Source organism: Glandiceps talaboti, chromosome 22 (genome assembly GCF_964340395.1).
Source record: "Glandiceps talaboti chromosome 22, keGlaTala1.1, whole genome shotgun sequence".
Classification (NCBI taxonomy): domain Eukaryota; kingdom Metazoa; phylum Hemichordata; class Enteropneusta; family Spengelidae; genus Glandiceps; species Glandiceps talaboti.
The window spans coordinates 1,295,001-1,319,475 of record NC_135570.1 but is presented as its reverse complement, the minus strand read 5'-3'; the positions used below and the strand labels follow the sequence as shown (position 1 = coordinate 1,319,475).

The 24,475-nt window shown below is 34.3% G+C and overlaps 1 protein-coding gene across 1 annotated transcript in view; it reads left to right on the top strand.

Annotated features, from left to right (window-relative positions):
- LOC144452384 (substance-P receptor-like) overlaps positions 1–24,475 on the top strand; it is a 47,227-nt gene that overhangs the window by 21,296 nt on the left and 1,456 nt on the right. Inside the window, exons 4-6 of the mRNA XM_078143475.1 lie at positions 496–705; positions 13,778–14,008; positions 19,172–19,280. Coding sequence (XP_077999601.1) covers positions 496–705; positions 13,778–14,008; positions 19,172–19,280 — 550 coding nt within the window. The remainder of the gene's footprint in view (positions 1–495; positions 706–13,777; positions 14,009–19,171; positions 19,281–24,475) is intronic.

Sequence of the window (24,475 nt, the reverse complement as noted above, 5' to 3'; positions counted from 1 at the left end):
CACGCGATTTTAATGTAGTGTTGATAGAAACGATCATATAGTCATTAAAGACAGAAGAATTAGATATTTATTTCATAAGTTTACATTGTAATCTAATCAACGTGCGCTATATAGGACATGTCATTACTACTATGTTTTCAGTAGTTACACATATTTATAATATTTTATCAGGATGATATACAATTTGGTATTTGTTAGTGTAGACTTCAGTCAATATGGAAGGTTATTCAATATTGTAGCCTTATGTTGTATGGCTGTACAATTTGACGGCTCAATTTGAACAGTTTTACACGTGATAAAATCATAAATTAAAGCTTCTGACCGATCTTACTGGTAAGGGATAAAAATATCTAGTATTTGTACACAAACATCATAAATTGAAACTAAAGAACTCGATCGCACCAATAATGGATATAAAACATCATGAAAACATATCCTTGGATTAATGTACTTTTATCCGTGAGTTTTCAACATTTCAACGGTTTTTATTTACAGTTTTCGAAGAGGATTCAGACGTGCTCTTCGATTCTTTCCGTGTGTCAAGAGAAAGCCCTTACGAAAGATAATGCGACCAAGCACCATTAGTGGAAGTACACATTCGTCTAAGTTATCACGAAATGGTTCAATTGAGACCACCACAGAACATCACCATCCTGGTATGGAAACAGCCATGAAAATACACGTTATAACACAAGAAAAGATTATGTAAATACGGCTCTGAACAAGTCACAATGTATTTTAAATACCATCAACGGCTATCTAAAACTAACAAATGTACACCGATTGAAGCCAGGTCCGGCAATGGCTACCTTGCTACCTACCATTGATTCTACCTACCTGCCTACATCACATATAACTACCAACCCACCTACCCACCCTCTCACCTTCCTACCTACCTACCTCAAGCTGCCTTTGACACGTTTGATCTAATAGTATATTTACTTGCTAATTACATATTGATGTGTACCTTTTCTCTTTTTTCCGTTTGAGGGATAGGGTCCATTTTATTCGATTTCTACAGTATATATCTATTGTATGTTGTAAGACTCATATTATAATATTTATAGTAATCAATTACTTATTTTAGTGATATAGTGGTAAGTGCCAAAAAAAACGGAACATATCTATGTTTTGCAAACATATATATGATTTATAGTAATTTGAAGTTGATACGTTTGACTTAAGATCTCCTAATTTCTGATATTAAGTATTATCAGTATGCTCTGATATATATATATATATATATATATATATATATATATATATATATATATATATATATATATATATATATATATATATATATATATATATTGCTTTGAGCACTGTTGTCTCCAGAGGGACGCCTTCATTAACATTAATATATATATATTGAATATCGCTATGAAATGTTTGTTCCGTTCTTTGCATAGATGGGAAAGATATAATTGGTTTATGTGTATCAATAAAATTTGTAAAGACAACAATATGACATAACCCCATGGCAAGTGAGGGCAGGTGTGACGTAATCGGTGTATTAGCATGAGTGCTTGCAGTGTTCTCTGCGTCCGTACTTTCTCTAGCTCGTGAAAGTGCAGCAGAAAACACTGCAAGCACGAGTGCAAATACACCTGAGTACCCACACTGGAACTCACGCGGCATGAGGTTCTGTTATTATTATATATGTTTATCTGAAACAACAAATTTCCATTAAAAACCATACAGTGATCATGCGATTTCGTGAGTAGCGAACGACCGCGTCCTCATTGTCATATCATTTGCAGGTATGCAATAATGTTTTCGGCATTGCTTTGCAGTGAAAATACCACTAGTATGTGCGCGCACCATTGCAAGTACTCTCTGGTACATAATATTTATAATGATTATATATATATATTATTTTTATTGTGTCAGTTCTCTGTGTTTCCAATCTATTGAAATTTAACTGTTATACAAAGTACTCAAATGATATATTACATTAATTGCTGGATATCTGTTTCTGTATAATGTATGCAAATGCATAATGTGGGGAAAATAAAAGAACAAATTTGTAATTTTAGACACGGTTATAAATAAAGAACTGCCATCTTAATATGTATAGTAGATTATCCATATAACTCGAATATTTTACCTGAATACCGTTTTGACATATATATATACATATTATTGTTAATTACCAAAAAATTTGTATTGTATTCAATCTTCATCGAAGGAAAAATGTCACACATTTATTAGTTCATCTGGGTTTATTTCACTCCCTTATGAATTGCATCTCTTGACCTTCATGTTTACTACTAGAAATCAGAAATTTCATATTTGACTCAGCATGCAGGCCTGTTTGTGTAAAGTATAATAAATATTTGAATTCTTCTGTTATGTACGCTTCTTTATTCTGCTAAACTAGTATTATGGATATTACATATTAAACTAGGAAGTATAGAGTATACACTGTAATTTTATTATTAAAGTTGATTATTTACATCGCTATATTCGTCATATTGTAATATTTATGTCAAATATAAATATGTACTTTGTGTTAATTTGATGTTTATAATGATAATTAAAATATCAAGTGAAAATCATGATTGATGTGTTGAAGTGAATATTTGATATTGTGAAATGTGTGCCAATCTTTTCATTCATTCATTCATTCATTCATTCATTTATTCATTCATTCATTCGTTCGTTCGTTCATTCGTTCATTCATTCATCCATTCATGCATGCATTCATTCATTCATTCGTTCGTTCGTTCGTTCGCGCATTCGTTCAGGTTTCTTTGTCGATATACGGTAATTCAACCGGTGTTTTATTACTGTTCAGCCACATTTAGTTGATATCATTGTACAATTATCTCGTTTCCATTATTTTCTGATTTTCAACCTGTATTGTTCACAATGACTGAAACTTCAAAGCTGCGACCAGAACGGTTTTTAAGACTGTTTTGTTAGATAAAATCTCTTACTCGTAATAATATTCATCACGAGATGTATTGGATCACATGTGGATAAACATATTTGCGTAGAAGTACACATGTTTAGGTGAAATATATTCAATCCAAAAAATTACTGATTTTGTGGTCAACATAAAAAAAATCAGCACCCAAAGTCAATCATGATTCCAACTGTTACCGTTACAGTAGTACTTGTGGATACAACCGACCTCTAAGTAAAATGTACAGTGTCTAAATAATGATATTTTAACCATTTTCAATAATATTGTCTGATCGAGACAAAATAATACTGAAGTTACAGCCAGTGCGGGTTTGAGATTATGATAAATGAATGAATGAAGGATGTATTCAAAGTATTTATTTTCTTATTCAGTTTAGTTATAGATACCTATCTCAAAGTTAATCATCTCTCCATATTGATATAGACGACTGCACATAAGTTAGATCTGAGCATCAACAAATCGTAACAATCGTACTATTTTCCTTTTACATGTAAGCACCACTCATCATATTGTGAATGTATTTAAGATGCTTTAAACCCTATAGTATAGATTAATATCTTTGTATGTGTATCAATCGCCTTATCTAAAATGAAGAGCCGAGGGCGTTCGTATAGGAGGTTTAAGTGAATCTTCAGTGCAGACAACAGACACCAGGACCTTGTCCACTATTCCTTCACTGACATTCCTTCCTTTGTAAATTTTCTTAAAAATCACATTTTAATATCTTTGTCCTCGTTTGATTTGTTTCAAGTCAATTTCATGATGCTGATGAAGCCCCATGTATCCCTTCACATTGCATCCCAAGTAATGAAGTGTGGATATACGGCTCCTGTAGAGGAGTCATAGTTGCTTTATTTCAAAGATGACACCAGGAACACAAACAGAACTGTTTTACCTCAAAATGACTTGTTTCTTTTTATACCTTTCTTTATAAATCAATGGTGTGTTGGGTTTGTTTGTTTGTTTGTTTTTTTTGGGGGAGGAGTATTGGTTTTATAATTATGATAATTAGATAGTATAGCCAGTATGAGTCGCGTTGTGGTTGTAGACGCTTAATTACTGTCGTTGGTGGCGCTGTATAAATAAAACCCCTGGAATATAAGAGATTTCTATTCCTTCAGAAAAAGGCATTTTAACAACTAATTTAATGATACATTATGATATAACCATGTCTATATAAAAGTACATCACATACACACACACACACACACACACTTTCTTATTAGACACAATCTTATATCATACCAACATTATGAATAACATACATTAAAATTGTATATAATCTAACCACGTCAGAAAACATCCCATACGGAGTAAATTAGTCTGACCATCTCATTATACAATTAAAATTTTACATGAACTAAGAGATCTTGACAAACTGAACCACTCGTCTTAAGATCACAAAAGCATGAACCTCTTGTGTCTTGACTTGTGACTTCCTACTTCCTTGGACTATTTTATCATGTGTTTTGCCTTATAAAACACCATGTATCCCTTCTCATTGCATCCCAAGTAATGAAGTGTAGATAAACATTATAGTTTCGAACTCTTCAAACTGACTAATTCTTAGAAAATGACTCATATATTTTTTAACAACATATTAAATGATTTAGTATTTCAGTCAACAAACGGAGGGATTCAATCAAGTGAACACAGAACTACATTTTTCCCCCTGGCTTATAAACTTCCTACGATTTCGTCTTACCCTTTTATAGATGTTACTAATATTTATAACCTCGAGAAACAGACGGAATGTTCATTAAATATATATATGCTGAAGTAATTTATTGTAAGGTAAATATCTTTTAGTTGATATCATAGATGTCACCATGTCGTATTCAGACATGAGTTTAAATGCAGCAGATTCAAGCAAGCAAGCAGGAATTGAAAATCTATGTAAATAAATGTTATATAAACTCGAATGGATAATATATAGGTGCAAATTGCCCCATAAAAGTTTCAACATTAATAAAACAATAAACTTCCTTTCCTACATGAAACTCCAAGCTATTTGTCCAAAAACAACCACACATTGTGCTGTGATCATTTTGCTGTGATGAATATTTCCCAACTTGACACCAAAAGGAATATCACCACCGAATACCAAGGCAATTGGTCTAGCGGTTTTTGACTTAAAGGTGATTCAAAATGCTCACATTCACTATCGCTAATTTGCTAGACATGTTTGTGAAATGCATTCTGGTTTTAAAACGTTTAAAAAGCGTCTGCAAACACCTTAATATGACCTTTTTTTCAGTCAGTTCCCTTCGGATTTACTTCGAGAGTTTTCGGGTATTTCCGGTCCCACCTAGACCACGGGATTTTATGACGTCATAAGGAGTACATGTTAGCACTAAGACTATGACGAGCGTAGTCACTAGGTGAATAAAACTCAACAGCATTGTGAAAAAATACATTGGTAGTGGGTGTAATAGACATCAGTAAACAAAAACTACAGTCTTCATGTCTTATTAACCAACATTTACCGATATTACTCACACTTTCTCACTAATTGTCAGTGTCTGTGGGTATAAATGCTAAAATATTATCTCCGCATATTATGGCAAAATAAATCAAAAAGGCTAGACTAGCTAGATATACATAAACACTTGTAATGTCGGTCGCGTGTTTCAATTTATTTATCTGATTTTTTTTATTATTTGCCGAGGAGAAGCATTACAATACATGTTGACGGCATCATTCTTAGCCTGAATCTTATTACTTCTAAAATTATGTATGAAAGCAGTTATGAATTATATAGGACACATCAAGCTGATTCACGAAAATACTTTTTTTGACATCAACATGATGAAATATGCTAAATGTTTTATAGATCTGTAAGTCTTGGAAATGTTGTAATGTTGAAATTTTAACTTTGAGAGTATATTCATGATGCATAATATATTGTACAATCAAAGAAACTCTCCTCTTACTGAATATTATGAACCCAGGAAAGACTTTAAATGTACATATAGTATCTTATCAAGAGATCACCAAGCAATGTACACATTACTACAAAAAGGTGAGAATATCATTCGGCTTTGTATGAATAAAACCGTTAAGAAAAAAGATTAACTGAATTGTGTTTCCTTTTTTAAAGATTGTAATATATGTAGCACTACAGCAAAAATAGTTGTGACTTACCAAATGGATTTATAAATGATTCAGACATGGTCTTCATGATACCCTTCCCCTTCTAACGTTTTCTGTTTTACAAAGAGAAAATTATATCAAAATAAATGAATGATATTACACCACTAATGTAATATTTGTTTTATTAATTAATGGTAGTGGAAAACAAGACATGAAATAGGTGGACACCATATTTCCTGACTGATAAAGTGTATTAAAAAGTCTATGTAGATATGGTTACATGTGACATTGTAAATATACATGAATATAATTAACTGTATGTACATCTTTGTATTATTTACAATGTCATCATCACAACCATCTGATCTATAGGTTGGAAGGAATTGTTTTTATGACTGAGTGTAAATTTTCAAAAAGTAAATGTATGAGAAAACAAATTTTGGAATGTTACATACTGGCTCTTTTGATCATCATCATCATCATCATCTTGATCATCATCATCACCATCACCATCACCACCACCATCACCATCACCATCACCACCATCACCAGTTTGGATTTCCTCAACTCCTGACAAAGTAGTCAATGTAGTACTCCCATCATATTGGTCTGTATTACTGTGAATAGTGGGAAAAAGTTGAATAAAATAGAAATTTCAGTATTTTCTTGTCATAACAAAGACTCTAGGGCAGCAAAAATCATACAGATACTAATGTTTGAGATGCATTACCTGAATTCATATGCCATTGAAATTTCTGATACATTAGGAGTTTCAGTTTTCCTTTGTTTACTGGAAATAAAAGATTGTGTAGTTGAAGTTGTTGGATTAACACACCTAGCAGCTTTTCTTGGGTTTGCGTAATACCTATTTTGAAACAGATAAAAACACAGCAATAATTAATTAAATCTCACCCTAAAAAGTATATTCGCTTTCAAGCATATTTGCTCTCCGACGATTCATTTACTTTATAATGTTTCCTTTGCCTGACAATTTGAAGATTGTGAGATAAATAGATAATATCAATTGTAAAACAGTCAAAGATGCAAATCTGAAAAAGATAAACATAGGGTGCAAGACAGTTTACTTTCAACATAACAAAAGTGGATGTGAGTATGTAAGAAAAAGACTATTTTAAGAGTGACTCGAGTATTTCAGTTTAGAAAAAATGCAATATTCAAGATTCCTAAGGGTTGCCTTTTAATGAGATAGATTTTTTTAACCATTGCTAGTATCCATCCACCTGCTTCTAATTACATGCCTTAATGAGATGGATTTTATTTTAACTATTGCCAGTATCCATCCACCTGCTTCTAATTACATGGGCGATATTAACCTTCAGGCTTGCCTAAGCATGACTTGAATTTACCTGACAGCATCTGAACTTGGAAAGTTAAAATATGGGTTCGATTACCAAAGTCCACGGTTATTTCATACATGGAAATCCTGATGTTTGACACAAAATACTTTATTTATTACGGTCATTGCTTTCACATCTATCTGTGTTTTAAACGTGTGAGGGCGCTTTTCATTGCAATTACTACTTTGTAGTCGTATTCATATTAGATGGCGAAACATGCTTTGATATCTTGGTTTATATTTTCTCGAAATGAATCAGACAAACAATAAAATGAGACGTAATCGTAGACTGACATCCCATCCCTTGGTACATTTATTTAGTCTCATAACATGTTCACATGATTTGAGTTTTGTTATTAACTTTTAGTTTTTGTAATGGAAAAAGTCGCCAACTGGTTTGTTTTTTATTTCCAGCTACTATTAGTCTCCCAAGGGGTATACGCATTCACCGACTGTTACGCAATCACTCAGTTAGGTTATCATTTCATACACAAAAATACAGTTGTGTATGTGTTTTCAAAAAACGATTCGAATAAAAACACAGTTGTGTATGTGTTTTCAAAAAAAAATTATTCGAATAAAGAATGAAAAAAGCCCAGAGTGACTAGTGTATCGATATCTCTCAGTTTTGAATGTGACATGTACATCTACGATGAAATACAACAGAGGGCGCCATTCAAATTAATTCTGAGCGTTACGGCCTCTATCTGTAGATTTGAATGAAAATGTGTTACTTGTTTATTTTCATATACTGTGTTAATATTTAAATTATCAAATTTAGCATGTGGTTATTTCACTCTATAGCCTCTTAAAATTGAACCAAATGGTGGTCACATTTATGGTAAAATCGTCATCTGTACAGTATCTCAAGAACTGTATTGATCGGTTTTCATGATCTATGTATCAGTTTCTGATAAAAAAAGAAAAGAAAGTAACCATGCACATGATCTTGGCAATTCGAGTTAATTATTATGTGTTCTATCAATTATTCTTCGTTTGGTGTGTGACACTGAATCTCGGGTCCGTCACAATAACACAGTGAGTCGCAAAAACACATCAAGGAATGGTTAGTCCAATGTAGTCGATGAGGGCGCACAATACAAGGATATTAGATATACAAGTATGCGGCACGAAGCACCGGTAGGTATCGGTACACACAAAACAGCTGCTAGCGACGCTCCCGCGGTTGTGATAGAGTCTATCCGCTGCCAACAGTGAGAGAGTGCATTATGTATAAAGCGGAAGGAACGGCCAGATCTTTCAGGCTTTTTAATATCTCCTTGATTTTCTTCAAAACAACTCAAATGACATGCATCGATATAGGACGTTGTCGTAAGTGACTCTTTACGAATTTCATTGTTTAGGCCCAATAAAACATGGTGTGCTTCCTGCTACACTCAATTTTAGAATAGGTGGGGTAGGTAACTTTTTTTTTATTTTATTATATTTTTTTTTTCATTTATGAGTGTCTAGTTCAGGTTTTCCATTGTTTTCCAAATGGTCTCTGTGTTGTTTATTTCTTCCTATCAGATGTACAGCCATTACAGATTGGAAGAACAGTTTTAGAGTATCTTTGAAAGTTGATGGCAGTTTCCGCATCCACTATTTCTCGTGAGACTTCAAAATATTTGCGATTTTATTATGTGTTTCTCGAATACGTAAAAAAAGCTGATGGTCGGCAGTGAAAAGCTAGGTGGGCTCGGGAAACCAGAACCAAACAATTATTTTTTAGGCTTTAATGTCAATTGTTTCTTTTCCATTTTTACAAAGATTAGAAATCAAACGAGTACACCTTGCTGTCTTTATGTATATAAATGTATGTGGTATAACAACAAAAACGGCATCGTCTAAGCACACAGACTCCTTTACAGACCGTTCTTTACGATTAACAACAAAAATCATTGCAAAAGACAATATTGAACACAATAAATTAATTCAACTCTAGTCATTTAAATATTTACATTTCACAAAAATTCTGTATTTGGTCAGAAAATGAAATCCTCACTGATTTCCTCCAACAAAGATATAGAAACTGTTTAGTTTTATTTTTTACTTCCAGTGTACATGTCGTAAAATTCTTTTGACTTTACAATGAATGCATGCCTCAGTGCTTAACTTCAATATTGCACCCCCTCACAGAAAAAAAAATCCTCATTTTGCTGTACACTTTGCTTATTACAAGAGTAATGGTAATTTGCGTCGATTAGTGGTATTGACACAGACTCTCTGAATGATTATTGTCAATGTCGTTTTAGACATCCTGTTTTGGCCTGAGCATCACTCTCGTTTATCTCTGACTTTCGGCCGTTACGTTGCTTTCAAGCTCAGACTACTCTACGAAACATTCACTTTAATCTACACAAGTATGGACATTCTAAAATAGCAACAAGTCGACACCGTGATAACCAGATTATCTGAATGAGTGACACATTCTGTTACATCGAGTAAATATCGATGTAATATCGTGTATTTTCCAATATCACTATTCCAATGACTAGTCTTTCTTAACACTGTCTCTTCTCATAAAGTTTCTTATTTATACTAGTCTTATTCGTTTTGTTCACTAACACTAATTATACTGTATGTCTTTATATGAAACGTGTCTCATTCCTGCCTAGCCTTATCCTGTTACCACAAGCAAGCAAGTACGCAAACAAACAAACAAACAAACAAACAAACAAGCAAGCAAAAAAACAAACAAACAAAAAAACAAACAAACAATGTGTTTTTTCGCGGATTGTATGTTTGATGAAGGGCCAACTTTTACAAGAAAATCACAACCGAGGATATACCGCGTCCCTTTCAACGGCTTCAATATGCATTTTACCAACTAATGAGGCAGTTTGTGTCCCGTTGCATTATGGGATCGTATTTCCTAAATCACATTAATGTTGAAAGCATTGGATGAAATAACGTCGGTATTCCGGTAACGGGAAATGAGCAGTACATATTAGCCAACATGTATAGATGTTGAATCTGCTAGTGTACCAGCGTCCAAGCGAACGTCCTGTTCATTTTGTCATCTCTGCCGTCACGATAGTTTCCTCTTTTTGGTCAATTTAATCGTAATTATGTTTGACGTCATCATAATTGGTAGTTTTCGTGTTCAAATTGAACACACATACATACACCTCAACACGACAGTTACCGTTGTCAGATGTTCGTACGTGAGAAAACTCAAACGGTTACATCACCATGTGTAACATATATTATTTCACTGTGATGTGGTGTCAATTTCATGGCCACTTAACTCATTTTGGTCGGACATCGAGTTACTAAATTCTTTTTTTTTTCACACACCGTTGCTGTATTCAATCGATTGAAAGTTACAGTAAAAGAAGTACATCTACGCTGATTTAGTCTCAGCAATTTAGCTAGCTTATTACATGTATATCAGTAGACATCACATGAATGTTGAGCAGGATATATAGGCAGACTGACAGACAGACAGACAGACAGACAGACAGACAGACAGACAGACAGACAGACAAACAGACAGACAGACGGACAGACGGACAGACAGACAGACAGACAGACAGACAGGCAGGCAGGCAGGCAGTCAGTCAGTCAGACATGCAATCTCTCTCTATCTATCTATCTATCTTTCTATCTATCTATCTATCTATCTATCTATTATCTATATATCTATATATCTATCTATCTATCTATCTATCTATCTATCTATCTATCTATCTATATCTCTCTCGTTACAAATGCAATATCAAAAGCCATAATTATTAGGTCAAAGTTCAAAACAATGGAGCGTGGGAGGAGAGTGGTGTGCTGGCGGATAGGTTGAATTTTTTCATTTCTTTTATTTTGGCTTGAAATCATCGAATGTGTTGTGGGTCAAAGCACAAATCGTCAGATATACACAGATAGTCGAACCTAAATAAGGTTAGATTTCGTATCTTACAATTATTTCTTGTGGATTTCCATGGACAGAGAAAAAAATGACGACTACATCAACATAATTATGACCTACCAATTACCATACACAACTTTAACTAGTCATATTTCATAACAAGAATTCAGAATTCCCATTAAAGATCATGCAGAATATCATGCATATATATATATATATATATATATATATATATATATATATATATATATATATATATATATATATATATATATATATATATATATATATATATATATATATATATATATATATATATATATATAGTTTTGGTAGTACTGGAACTCTTTCTTGGTTGTAACTCGGAGTTTCACGCATTGTGCGATCATCAGACAACGACGGCTCCTGTGTACCTTGCTTGATACCGTGTTATATATATACATATATATCGTATATATATATATATATATACATATATATATATATATATATATATATATATATATATATATATATATATATATATATATATATATATATATATATATATATATAATGTATTGCATACATATATAACTGTTGTTTGCATTAGTCAGTTAACCAGTGAGATAGATCAGCTGTATTTTATTAGCGTTTATGATGTTATTTACCTGGATGATAAATCAGTTTTGATAGTTAACATATTATAGACGTCTCGGTCTATCTGTAATTAGTTCATGTCTAGTTGACTTAACTTTTTATATAGCTCTTTCCCACTCTGTGCTCAAAGCACTTTACAATTATTACCCCTGGCACGGATCTATAGCAACACAACGGCCCTTTATCCTTCCTCAACTCCCTGGGGAGAATACAATCCATTGCAGCCTCTATAAGCACATTGGATTAAAGCATTCACATTGCAACATATATCTTACTAGGTCCCCAATTATACAGTTGCGTCGACTGGGGCACAATCGTGGTTCAAATCTTGCCCAAGGACTTTAGCCATTCAGAAACAAACGGCAATCATGTAAAAATTCAAAGCCGGCCACACTAACCATTCGACCATCATGACTCCACAACTAGCAATGTACAGATGCAAAGCCGGCCACTCTAACCATTCGACCATCATGACTCCACAACCAGCAATGTACAGATTCAAAGCCGGCCACTCTAACCATTCGGCCATCATGACTTCACGCTTAGTAATTGTAAAAACTCGTAAAACATAGAAAACAAAAAAAGTCATGTCCCAATGGACTCATAAGAATAGCCTTAATCTTTAAATCAAAGCCAACTGCTGTGTGTTTTCAAAGAAAATGTCTAAATCGTCACTATACCAACGAATTCATGTAGACTGCATCCGTTCAAGGTTTGTACAAAGACGGTCATAAAATGATTTAAAAGTCACTGAGATTTTCGATTAAATCATTCTATTTTACGACTAACTATTAAATGTCACTCAGGGGTCAATTAACCGATATTTATTTGACAAATTCAATCTAGAAGAAGCAAGCTACTTGTAAAATACGAGATCAATAGTTCAATGTAGGATAAAACACGTACTCCTTCTAGTTGTTAAATCATTTTAGTGCTCATCCGACAAAATTAATTTAACTTTTAATAGAATTTGTTCTGTACCCCTAAATACAATTTTTTTGAAAATGTCAAATCGAGAAATGGGAAAATTTCTGCTATTATAGCAAATGCATGGCACGAACATATAATACAGTGTCAATAAAAGAGAATATTTCTCATAAACATACTGGCTTTGTATTCGCAGCACTACAAAAAACTACACTGATTTGAAATTAATTGTGCTTTATGAAACAATTATCAATTTTGGCCAATTACGTTAGAAGGGTCTGAGGCCTGAGACCTAACTTAGTCTAAAAGAATTTAGTTTTTTTTTATCCTACATTGAACTATTGATCTAGCCCATAATACTCACGATGTTCTAAAAGACCCTTCCCATCCCTACATACAGAATAGAATTCGATAACATTAGAATCACCAGGAGTAGTATACACCCTCCACCAGTAGTAAAAGTAAACATTTATATCGTATATTGTTCCATTCGCTTTCTCTACTTTCAAAAGTAGCCACAGTCGTTCTTTGTGGTGGAGTTTTCCCCGTTATACGATATGTGTAGTTTTGTTTTACATTTGAGTATGTATTTTATTCTGTAATTACTAACTATTGGGGATAAATAAAGTTATATTGTGATTGATTCTGATTTTGATAGCCTTTTCACAAACCAAAGAAAAACACAGTCTGAAAGGAGGTGTGTGTCATTGCACTAAAGTTGCAAAACGAGTGATAAACACACGATATTAGATATAAAGTGAAATAACGTGCTAGTTAATTCAGAATAGAATGAAATAAGTGAGAAGATTGTGTTAATGACTAAATTTGACTTTTGCTTTGATAGACTGACTGGAAATCAAACAATAATAGCTGCTCATCAAACAAGTTAATTTGACAACAAGGTACTCAACCTAACTTCGACATTTTCTAAATTGAAGTGATTCTGTGTTGTTAATATCAAAAGGTCTCTTGACGACAGTGCATACGGATTCTTGTTATTCCCTTGTCGACAATTATCACAAATAGAAGAAGATATCACACATCCTACAGTTGAAATTTGGCTGAGGGTAGCTGTGCAGTTACAGTCTTACGTGAATTCAAATAGGGAGAATCTCTGGGGAATAATTAGTTTTATAGCTCTCATTAATTACCTATCGAGCTTCCAGTTGGACGATGACGAATATACTCTACTTAGGTACAGCATGAATGTCAAATATTGGGCAGTGTTTCGAAGTCCCAAGATGCATCATGCTTTGATCATTTCGTAAGATGATTACCTCCATAAAATAACACATAGTAGATGTTGGTTATTCTGAACAACATCGTCCAGACTTTGGAGGAAATGTCTTTAGCAATTGATTTCTCATTACTACAAATAAGACTTTCTGTGCCATGCCTTCCAATCCAAAATCTTTTTACAAGCCAAAAAGTAAAGTAATGTGTTCATACAATCCATTACCATCTTGTAACAGCATTGCAACAAACCTGGACGAGGTGGATTCATAGGATTCATAACTGAATATTTAATAATGGATATAATAGCGAAAGGCTAACAGTTTTGGACGGAACGTCATGTCAGTTATATAAACCATAGTAGTGGGTAAATGGGAAGTCAGGAAATGGCTTACATCTAGTCTGGGCCTGTCCACTCATATATTAATATAAACCATAGCAGTGGGTAAATGGGAAGTCAGGATATAGGTTACATCTAGTCTGGGCCTGTCCACTCATATATTAATATAAACCATAACAGTGGGTAAATGGGAAGTCAGGATATAGCTTACATCTAGTCGGGGCCTGTCCACTATATTAATATACAGAACTTCACAACAAGGTACTCATATGACTCAAAGTATATAATACATATTCAGATTATTTGTATTTTTCCCTCAAAATTACTTTGTAAATATTTCAAAGGTGATTTATAAATCCATTAGGCTGGCAGGTTGTGTTTTCTATTTTCATCTAGTTATTGCAATGTAATTTCCATAACCTCATTTCACTATAATGAACCAATTATCTGACTAACTAACTAACTAACTAACTAACTAACTAACTAACTAACATATATTATGTATACATGATTAAAATTACAAATATACAGTTGATCGGTTATAATACTCCAGTAGATGTTGCTTCAAGGTTTGTTTGAAACGATGTAAAGACTTAATGCATTTGATGTTGACAGGGATGTTATTCCATTTTTTTGCCAGAAAAAGAAATAGAAAATTGACCCGGATTTGACCTGGCATGACATGGATGTAGATTTTGATATAAGTAGTTGTGACAAGTAACTCTGAAATAATCATACACAGAATGCGATGATTGTTGGTGGATCAAACCATAAATAAAAGAGCCTACTAACTATCCATGAAGATTTGAAAACATCTAGAATATTCAACTTAATAAACAAAGGAGCTGAATGGTCCATGGAAGATTTAATCAATATCGTACAAACAATCATTTTTTGTGTAGTTAAAACACAGTTCAAGTGTGACGAATAAGTATTACCCCAAACCTCAAGCCGTAGGTAATATGAGGAAGTACATATGAATGTACAAGCGTAATAAATACGTTGCTATAAAATGTACCTAAGTCTGTATAAAATTTCACATTTTTTCCTTATAAGTTTATTTATTTTATCAATGTAAGCAGACAAAGAATAATGTTTGCCTAATAGAACTCCAACAAAAGAAACCATATAAACATCCTTGGTGTTTCCCCCACTTACAACAACAACCACTGACGTGCAATAAAACAGGATATCAAATATGGTTTCCTTTTTTAATCATAAGGTCAAACTGATGACAAACACGAATTGTCGTCACGAATGACAATAACCTTGATAATCCACGACAATAATGATAATTTATATTTATACCGGATAGTTCCTTAAACATATCAGTGCTTTAAGATCGTCATTCATGAATCCATATAGGAGGAGTCTTGACACGTCTGTATTTCCTTTATGCGTTCAAACTTAACCTCTTACTTCTTACTACCAGCTTTCAAAACAACCCTTGACCGCTCAGCCACCAACAACCCGTGCGCGTGACCGCTCAGCCACCAACATCCCTTGACCACTCAGCCACCAACAATCCGTGACCGCTCAGCCACCAACAACACTTAGCCACTCAGCCACCAACAACTCTTGCCCACTCAGCCACCAACAACACTTAACCGTTCAGCCACCAACAACACTTACTAACCACTCAACCACCAACAACTGTATCTTCTCGCAACGTATCTATTTGATTTGTTATCACGATGTGTATTTTTGAAGCCTGATCGATATAGGTAAGGCATACAATTTGTATATATTTTTGTTGTCATTAAACGAATGCTCTCTATGATGTCTGTGTGTTAGTTTATCAATGTAAGAGTAGAGCAAGTTCAAATTTGGTAAAACTGTCCAAAATACGGACGTTTCAATTATACACAGCCTGTGTTTTTAAGGACCAAATAGCACAGAGGGTGTAAATAGATACATGGCCTTGATTTCCTACTCGATTAATAACGTTATAATCCTAAAAGGTTAGAGCTAAAACAAAATCGGAAATTGAAAAAATGATCAATATATGACCTTTAGCCAAACGTACTTTATCTCCCATGGAGTATTTAAAGTATATATGCTATAGTCACTCTGTAGTAAAATGAGATGTGTCCATACTCGTTTTCAAAAAATCATTTTCCCTTCGTTTTTAAACCGTGAAGTTGCCTCCCACTACAGTAATTTAAAAGTCAAATTCGTAACTCCCACGCAGGACAAGATGCTATTTGAAGGTAAACGTCGACACTGCATTGATCAGATTTGAACACATTACAATTCTGCCGATGCTAAAAGTAACACCTTTTAGCACCTTCTTACACCTGTACCCATATGGTGAATAACGCCACCAGCCTATGCTTTGGGGCTATGTGTAAATAAAACTTGTTTGTCTAAACTAAGCATCTTGCTGGAACTCGTTGACACCTCTCAATCCGATAATTGTCAGTAGTTGTACCTCAGATCACAGACAAGAAACTGTGTTCCTTGTCTGTGCTCAGATGTTGTACCATGGCTCACAGTCCTGCTTGCAGACGGTGCACGCGTTTCGCTCAACACCGTCCTACGAAAAGTAACCGTCCTATAGCGAGTGCGAAAACAAAATACTTTCGCACCAATAACAAAATAATTACATATAATTTTTTTTATAAAGCTATCAAATATTAGCAATCGGTCGAATATGTACTCATTTTACATCTTTTTGACGATAGTAGTCGCTGGTACGATCACAAAAGGTGTCGAAATCGGAACTTTTCCAGTTCCGACTGATTTCAAAGTCCCGCCGTACAAACTCCGCCACATTTGATCGGGCGTCCGCTTGGGCATAAATTTTACGATCGAACTTGTGATTTCGGGATTTCTGGTCCTCCGGACTGGGACTAGTACTTTTGTAGCCAAGGCGAGGTAGAATTACTAAATAGTCGATTTATTGCTGATATTTGAACACAGATGCGTTAAATCTTTAGTTACTACTATACTAGCATTTCAGGTAAGCCCAGGTTTCACAACTGTCTCTTTGTAGGCGACTTACTCCGTATGCAAGCAGGGCGACATGGACCCTCAGACCACTAGTGGTCAACCGGTCTGAGATGGATCATAGACCCTACGAAATGGATGTAGCCTAGTAGAAATGTCTGTATTTGTGAACAGTAAGGAATGTCTCTCAGATAGACTGTGTCCATGACTGTACAATGTTGTGTCAATCAAGGCCTCTTCGCAGGTTTGTGAAAATGATGCTGGGGACTAATCTCCATTTCAAAAAGGGAAGTTTTTCTAACTGAAAAAGGTGTTTGTCCTGAATGTTTGATAACTTGCATTTCCGTCATTTTCTCGTCTCTGTTAATTTTAGCGACGAAGGGATATGATATTCCATAGAACGCCTTTTGTTTTATCAATTACAAACAATAGCATGTGAAGGGCGATATAATGTTGCCTTGTCCGAGAAACGGGAAGTACACTAGCTGTTTTCACTTCACTGCTCACACTTACATTGAAGAGCTATGTAGTCAGTAATCTTGGCTAGTCTATTCTATTGTCAAACAGAATTTTCCCTCAAATTCAACATCACTGTCAGAATATATTCGAGAAAGGTTTACAACGTTTAAACTTTATTCATCCTGGATCCAATAGCAAGTGTACATTCTTTGATCACGGATTTGCGAGTGCAAAACATTATAAAACTTAAAAGCACGGGACTGCAATTTTGTGTTCCTTGTCTGTGTAACCTCAGATCACTGAAAATATTCATTAGTGGTCTGAGTCTGAGTTGGAACACATCTCCGTTTATAGTGCTAGTTGTGTGTATTCACTAAGCCGTTTCAATATAATAATCATATGGATGTTTTATTTTCAACATCACGCAAACCATTGGCCTCTTTTCATGGTAGCGATTAGTCTATCTGCTAGACCTCGGATGTTCTTCCGATACAATACGACACACGACCGAACATCGCTATCGAGGATGGAACATCCAAGGCAAGCCCTCACTGCGAACTTCGTTCGCTTATAGTAATTAGTATCGAAAGAAAGCACGAACATCTAGCAGCAAGATTAGGTAGCGATTTGACAGACGCCAACAAAATCGAATTTTAGACTCTAATATTACTCTTCGCACGTACATAGTACTTTTTATAGGATAATATCATAAAAAGTGAATCAGAGCAAGCATCTAACCTAGAGTCTAAAATCAGATTTTATCCGATAATGGATATTTGTGTAATGTCGCGTCTTCATGGGGTCAGGTGTAAAAAAGACGGGTCAAAGTTTGGAAATGTGCACTCAGAGAACTGCGACACAACTGCTGACAGAGAGTTCTCAAATCATATTTCAGAGCTAAGGTGGCTATTGTCCTGCGTGTTCATTATAAAGCGGCCAAGTTCGCATCACAATTTGTAAAATAACGCTACGACATTATACTAAACAATAAAGAATAAATAAGCCTTTGGAGTTTCTGTGCTCCTACTATAAATACTTCCTATGAATCTGGCCACAGCTACTCATGTCCTAGTCTAGCTGCTAGACCTCAGGTGTTATTCCGAATTTACAATACGACAAGGATGGGCGTTCGCCGTCACAGCGAACTTCGTCGGGAGAAGCCCGAACGTCTAGCAGCAAGACAACCTCTTTCTATAGTGGTCTGAGCGCACCATGCATACAATGAAAAGATGGAAAAGAAGATTATGCAAATACCCGACACTTCTTTATTTCTGTTGATATAGATGATGAGGCCAATTAACACATTTCTAACAGCTTAGCATATTAACTAACCTCGGATTTTCGAGGTTGGGAAGTTCTCAATTGGTCATACTTTAGCATCGGAGAGAATTATAATGAGGACAGCCCGGCGGCCTCTCCGTCAAACTCTGTGTATGTCGAATACAAGTGTAAAACAGCCAAGACAAGAAAAAAGAGCAATTTAAAGGTAAGATTTTTCTAGTTCTTTTTATCAAAAGTGGTTAGTTTGTTTTAAAATACTGTCGTTATTCAAAAGAATAACACTGAAATGATTTCCATTCGCATAAAACATTATCAATGGACCTTTTCTCTCTTTTAACATATTTTGAAAATGTATGCTATTTGAAATATACGAACGTGAGAAAAATACAAACAGACGACTATATTAAAATGAAAATATATCTTGAACAGTTTTGATTAATTTCTTGTAATATGTCTTACCTACTTTACAGATCAAACGTTCACGAGAATTTACAATCTTACAATTGCTTAGGAAAGTTCAAACAAACAAACAAACAAACAAACAAAAACAGAAAGATTACCGTTCATTATTAAACGCACTTCTGTCTTAAAGTAATAAATAAATGTTTTCTTGTTGATGTGGTTTCGAACCTGTTGCAAATTACATAGTACATTTTATATTGTCAAGTCGCTGGACTCAGAAAGGATACTTTGTAAGATCTTTATTGTATTTAACTCAAGAGTTAAGTGTCTAGGAGACACTAGGAAAGTTATGTGTCGTGGTCTATCTGTTTGCTTATTATCTTCAACTGACAATTTTCATTACATCTTATCCAATAATATCCGGACAAAATAATATTATTGGTAGCAGCAGTTTTAGGTAGAATCTTTTTAAACTAGTATCATGTGACTCTTACCGTAAAAAAAGCTCTCGGCTAATCAGTGTTTTGACGATAACGAGCTGCCAATCAGCTACACATCGATTCACAAGTTGTTATCACTAGATCAGTGTATAGAGATAAGTTGTTCATTCTCTGCTCTGCAGTGCATGTATTTGTACGTTCGTAACAAGAAGTAAATTTGTTCATTTGTTTACATTTTCCTCATGACAAAATGACAATTGTTATTAAATGTATACCTATATTCACAATAGAATAAAAGGTTGGCCATTATTTTTAGATATTGAGACGTTTACTGTCTATCACAATCTGAGTAATCTTCCTTGCTTTCATCATTTCGAAACCACTATTCTATTTTCTCATTATTCATGTTCTAAATAACTCTAAATGTAAAAAACAAAACTCTGGCCAAGTACGATGAGATATATTCTACTTACAGATGATATAGATGTAAGTTAATATATATAAACGTAGGACACACTGAGACAAACACGATATTACACTCTAGTGTAGGGAACTTGCAATCCAGAATGAGCATGCTCTGATGCAAAGGACTATGGGATTATCTGTGGTTATCGTAATACCTAATCTGGAGCTACTGATAAAATTAACCTCCCACAATTGTCAGGGTAACTATGAATTGAATATTTGTGGTTACAAGCAACGTATCAACATTGTTTACAATACTAATTGATTAGTATTTAGTATAGCATTTCCCATGATGCAACATTCAACATGGCGGGTTTGCAAGTTCCATATTAGATGTTATTCGTCAATATTTGTCTTCGTTCAGACAAGGAAAATACGAGTGGCAGAATGAACAAAAATATTGGAGAATAACATAATTATACTAGCGCCAGTAATATCAAAGAAAAATCGGGGCAATTAATAGCAATTTTGAACGTTTTAACTCCTATGTCGAACTCAGCAGGACCAGTGACGTAGACACGCATTATCGTGGCGTAGGAACAAGAGTATATATTCCATGTTTTGGTTAACTTGGCTCATGCATGGTATAATAGCATAAGTTTTACTATTTAGATTAACTTATCCACGTTGTGTAGATGGAAGACAAACTAAACCTTGCATTTCCTACGTAATATGAACATTGATATTTGCACGTCTATTTAGAACACCACAACAGTGGTGTGAATATCCACATTTTGTGTTATTTGTCAAACGATATTCGACCATTAATGTTTGCATATTATCTGATTTGATATTTATTTGTCAAACGACCATGTTTGCAAGTTATTTGATTTGATATTTATTTGTCAAACGACCATGTTTGCATGTTATCTGATTTGATATTTATTTGTCAAACGATATTAGACTGAGTTTACATGTTATCTGATTTGATATTTATTTGTCAAACTATATTGTTTTTTTTTCGATAGTGTAATACATATTGATGAGTGTCTAACTATGACGTCGACAAACCTAACTCACTCTGATATTTGCTAGCACAAACTCTTCCCCGAAAATGAAATAAAAACATAAAACTCTTTGGTATTATAGATTGAAAATAGTTTATCAATATGGCCATATCAAGGTAGAAATCATGCTAATGTGGCAGAAATTATTTTAAAGGAAACGTGACATTCGAACTTTATAAGTGGTAATTTTGTATGCTAATAAGACAGATTGCGTGGCATGCTTATATGTCACGTGACCCGCAAATGGATTTTTATGTGTACAGCGCGCAGCGGTAGTCTATATTCTCATGATAAAAAGAGACACGTCGTACAATTTCCTGCTATTCAAAGCAATTATTGTCCATCTTACCTATTGTGTGTGCCTTGGCGTAATTAGAGTCAGCACTTACGACATGTCATGGTTGAGTACTGTTTTACGGTGCAATGGCTTGTAAGTTGTATCGTGTATAAGGTTGTTGACATAAGGTTGTAAATCCATGTCTATTTTCAAGTGGAAATCAGCATTTTCTATGTCGTATTTTACGTATTCGTTTAGAAATGAAAAGAGTCCGTTGATGCCAAACGAGCGATAACTGCTTACAGTTTTACAATTAGAAACTCGATCCAAAAAAGTAGAGGAATACTATGATGCCTGAGGTCGACAAGTTGTCACGTTCGATTTAGTGTTGTTTGCTTGTATCAGGGACGTATATACTGTTTATACGTCCCTGCCTGTATTAGATGTTTTTGTTAATTTGGACTGCAGCTCTCTCAAAGTGACAGTAATCAACAACTAAAATCATACTACTGCAACCGGAAAATATTAAGAGTCTTGAATTCTATTTCTATTGGATTTTTTTATACAGTTACAGTCCATGAATGGCAACATAAAAATTAAAATACAACAAGTGTTGGTCAAATTTACAGTAAAATGTTGTATTGCTATGTATAAATGACTCACCCAGCAACTTCTACGAAACCATACCAAAACGGAACATGATATCAAGTGTGGGTGGCCTATTCTAAAGGAGCATTTTTTGATTGCAGACTCGTTGCCTGGGGAACTAAATAAGGCTTGAAATGCAATGATAGCAATTTGAGAAAAACCAATAATGGTAAATTTCCATTTTGAAAGTCGCATCATTAAAGGAACTCAACGAAAACTATGCTTGAATAAAATGCGTATTATATACACTGTATTTACTTTTTAAGACTAAAATGTTGATTTATCTAGTGAGTGATTATGTCACGTGTTTTTATACAGGGATTTATCAATCCTATTGACGTACTTGTAATAACTAAAAGACAACACGGTTGTTCACTTAGCTCATTACTCTAGTAATTAGTTTGACATTTCACAGAAGCTATCAGTAACAGTCGTATTACTCAGATTCTGTCTTGTATAATTCATGTAGTGTTTCTCTACGTTTTACTGATAACCATCCCACGATTCGTCTTAACTATGGCCTGGGTCTTCTTTTCTGCGTCATCAGTCAATTGTGACGTCATCAAACTCGGGTTTTTTAAAAACATTATAGTACCAATTAAGTTGGACAAACACAAAAAAATAAAGTTTTGTAGTTGTTGCTTCTTTGGTTACTTTATTTAGTTGAGCGATACAATACAATACAATACAATACAATACAATACAATACAATACAATACAATACAATACAATTATTTTGTGTACGTTTAATTTTATCAGTTTCAATGTTATAACAAATTTACGTTTTCCCTGTCGTTTTTCTTAAATCTATATGGTTACTTCTACTGATAACACACGAGTTATTGCAAGGTATCGATATGTATGCCACACTGATATTTTGTTGGTATGATACTTAGTGCTATATTTGACTGGCAACGGAACATTTCAGCTCTAACCTAGTAACACCGAGAGGGGAAAATTTAGAATGGTTTGACAACTAGGTCTACACTTTTATAAATTTCAGTATGTGCTTATTGATGTATGGGTGCTAAGAAATCAAGCCCTACCATATCATAGTCTCATAAAGCTAGAACGTGTTAAAAGAGGAGCACGACTGCAGGAAAGAGAAGCATGTCCATGAAGTTAGTTCTGGAGAGTGATTTCGTGGTTATCGATTACCTATTATCGGTTATCGATTATCGATTTCACAGAGACATCTTCATCCTGATGTTTTCATAACCATTTATGAGTCATAAATATCCATTGCCCATCTATTGCATACACATTTCTGCTGACTCCCATGATGCAATATGGCCCATAACAAAGACCCCCAAAATGAGGGACAACTTCAACTTGATGTTTTTTTCATTCAAATTGCATGTAATATAGGTGATGTAAAAATCCTGTAATGACTCACCAGAACCCAAAGTTATAGACAACGTCTTTATTTTCTGGAGTGGTGTTCACCATTTCATGATCATGAGTGCTTATTTGCATTCTTAACTCACAACAGCAACCAAGCGTACAACGTAACACAAACTACAAAGTAATTGGGTAATCTAGCTAAAGACTGACTGAACCAGAGAAAAATAAGGAACATATTAACGAACATTTTAAATAGAAAATTTACTACTACTGATGGTTAATTTAGCTCATGGCATGTGATCATATTAGATACTCATAAACTAAGAAATGGTATCTCTACATACTATAAAAACATCCTCACTATTGTTGCCTCGGCAAGTTTTAGATGTTGCCGTTGAGTCTATGAAAGATGTAACCATGAATTTGTCAAATCTTCCTGTATGTCGTACTTCGTGTAGCCCACTTAAATCGCCTTGACCCATTCCCCATTTGCCCGCTCTACCTTTGACGTGATCCAAATAATTTTGCATGTATGTATTACTACTGTACACTAAAGGCATGGTTTGGCTGAACCTGTGTTGATAACTGTGCCGAAAACCATGGAACGTGATCATTTATTAATAAAGTAAGCGCCGTAGTCACGAATTGAAGATTAACATTGATAATTCATGGGGATTTAGTCTTTATCGCTACTATCAAATGTATGATGGGATTTGATGCGTAGTTAGAACGATACTTCTAGGAAACCTGACCTGTCAATTCTTCTACAGTCAAGGTTTAAACCGATTGATTACTGTATGTACTTTGGGATTTCGTC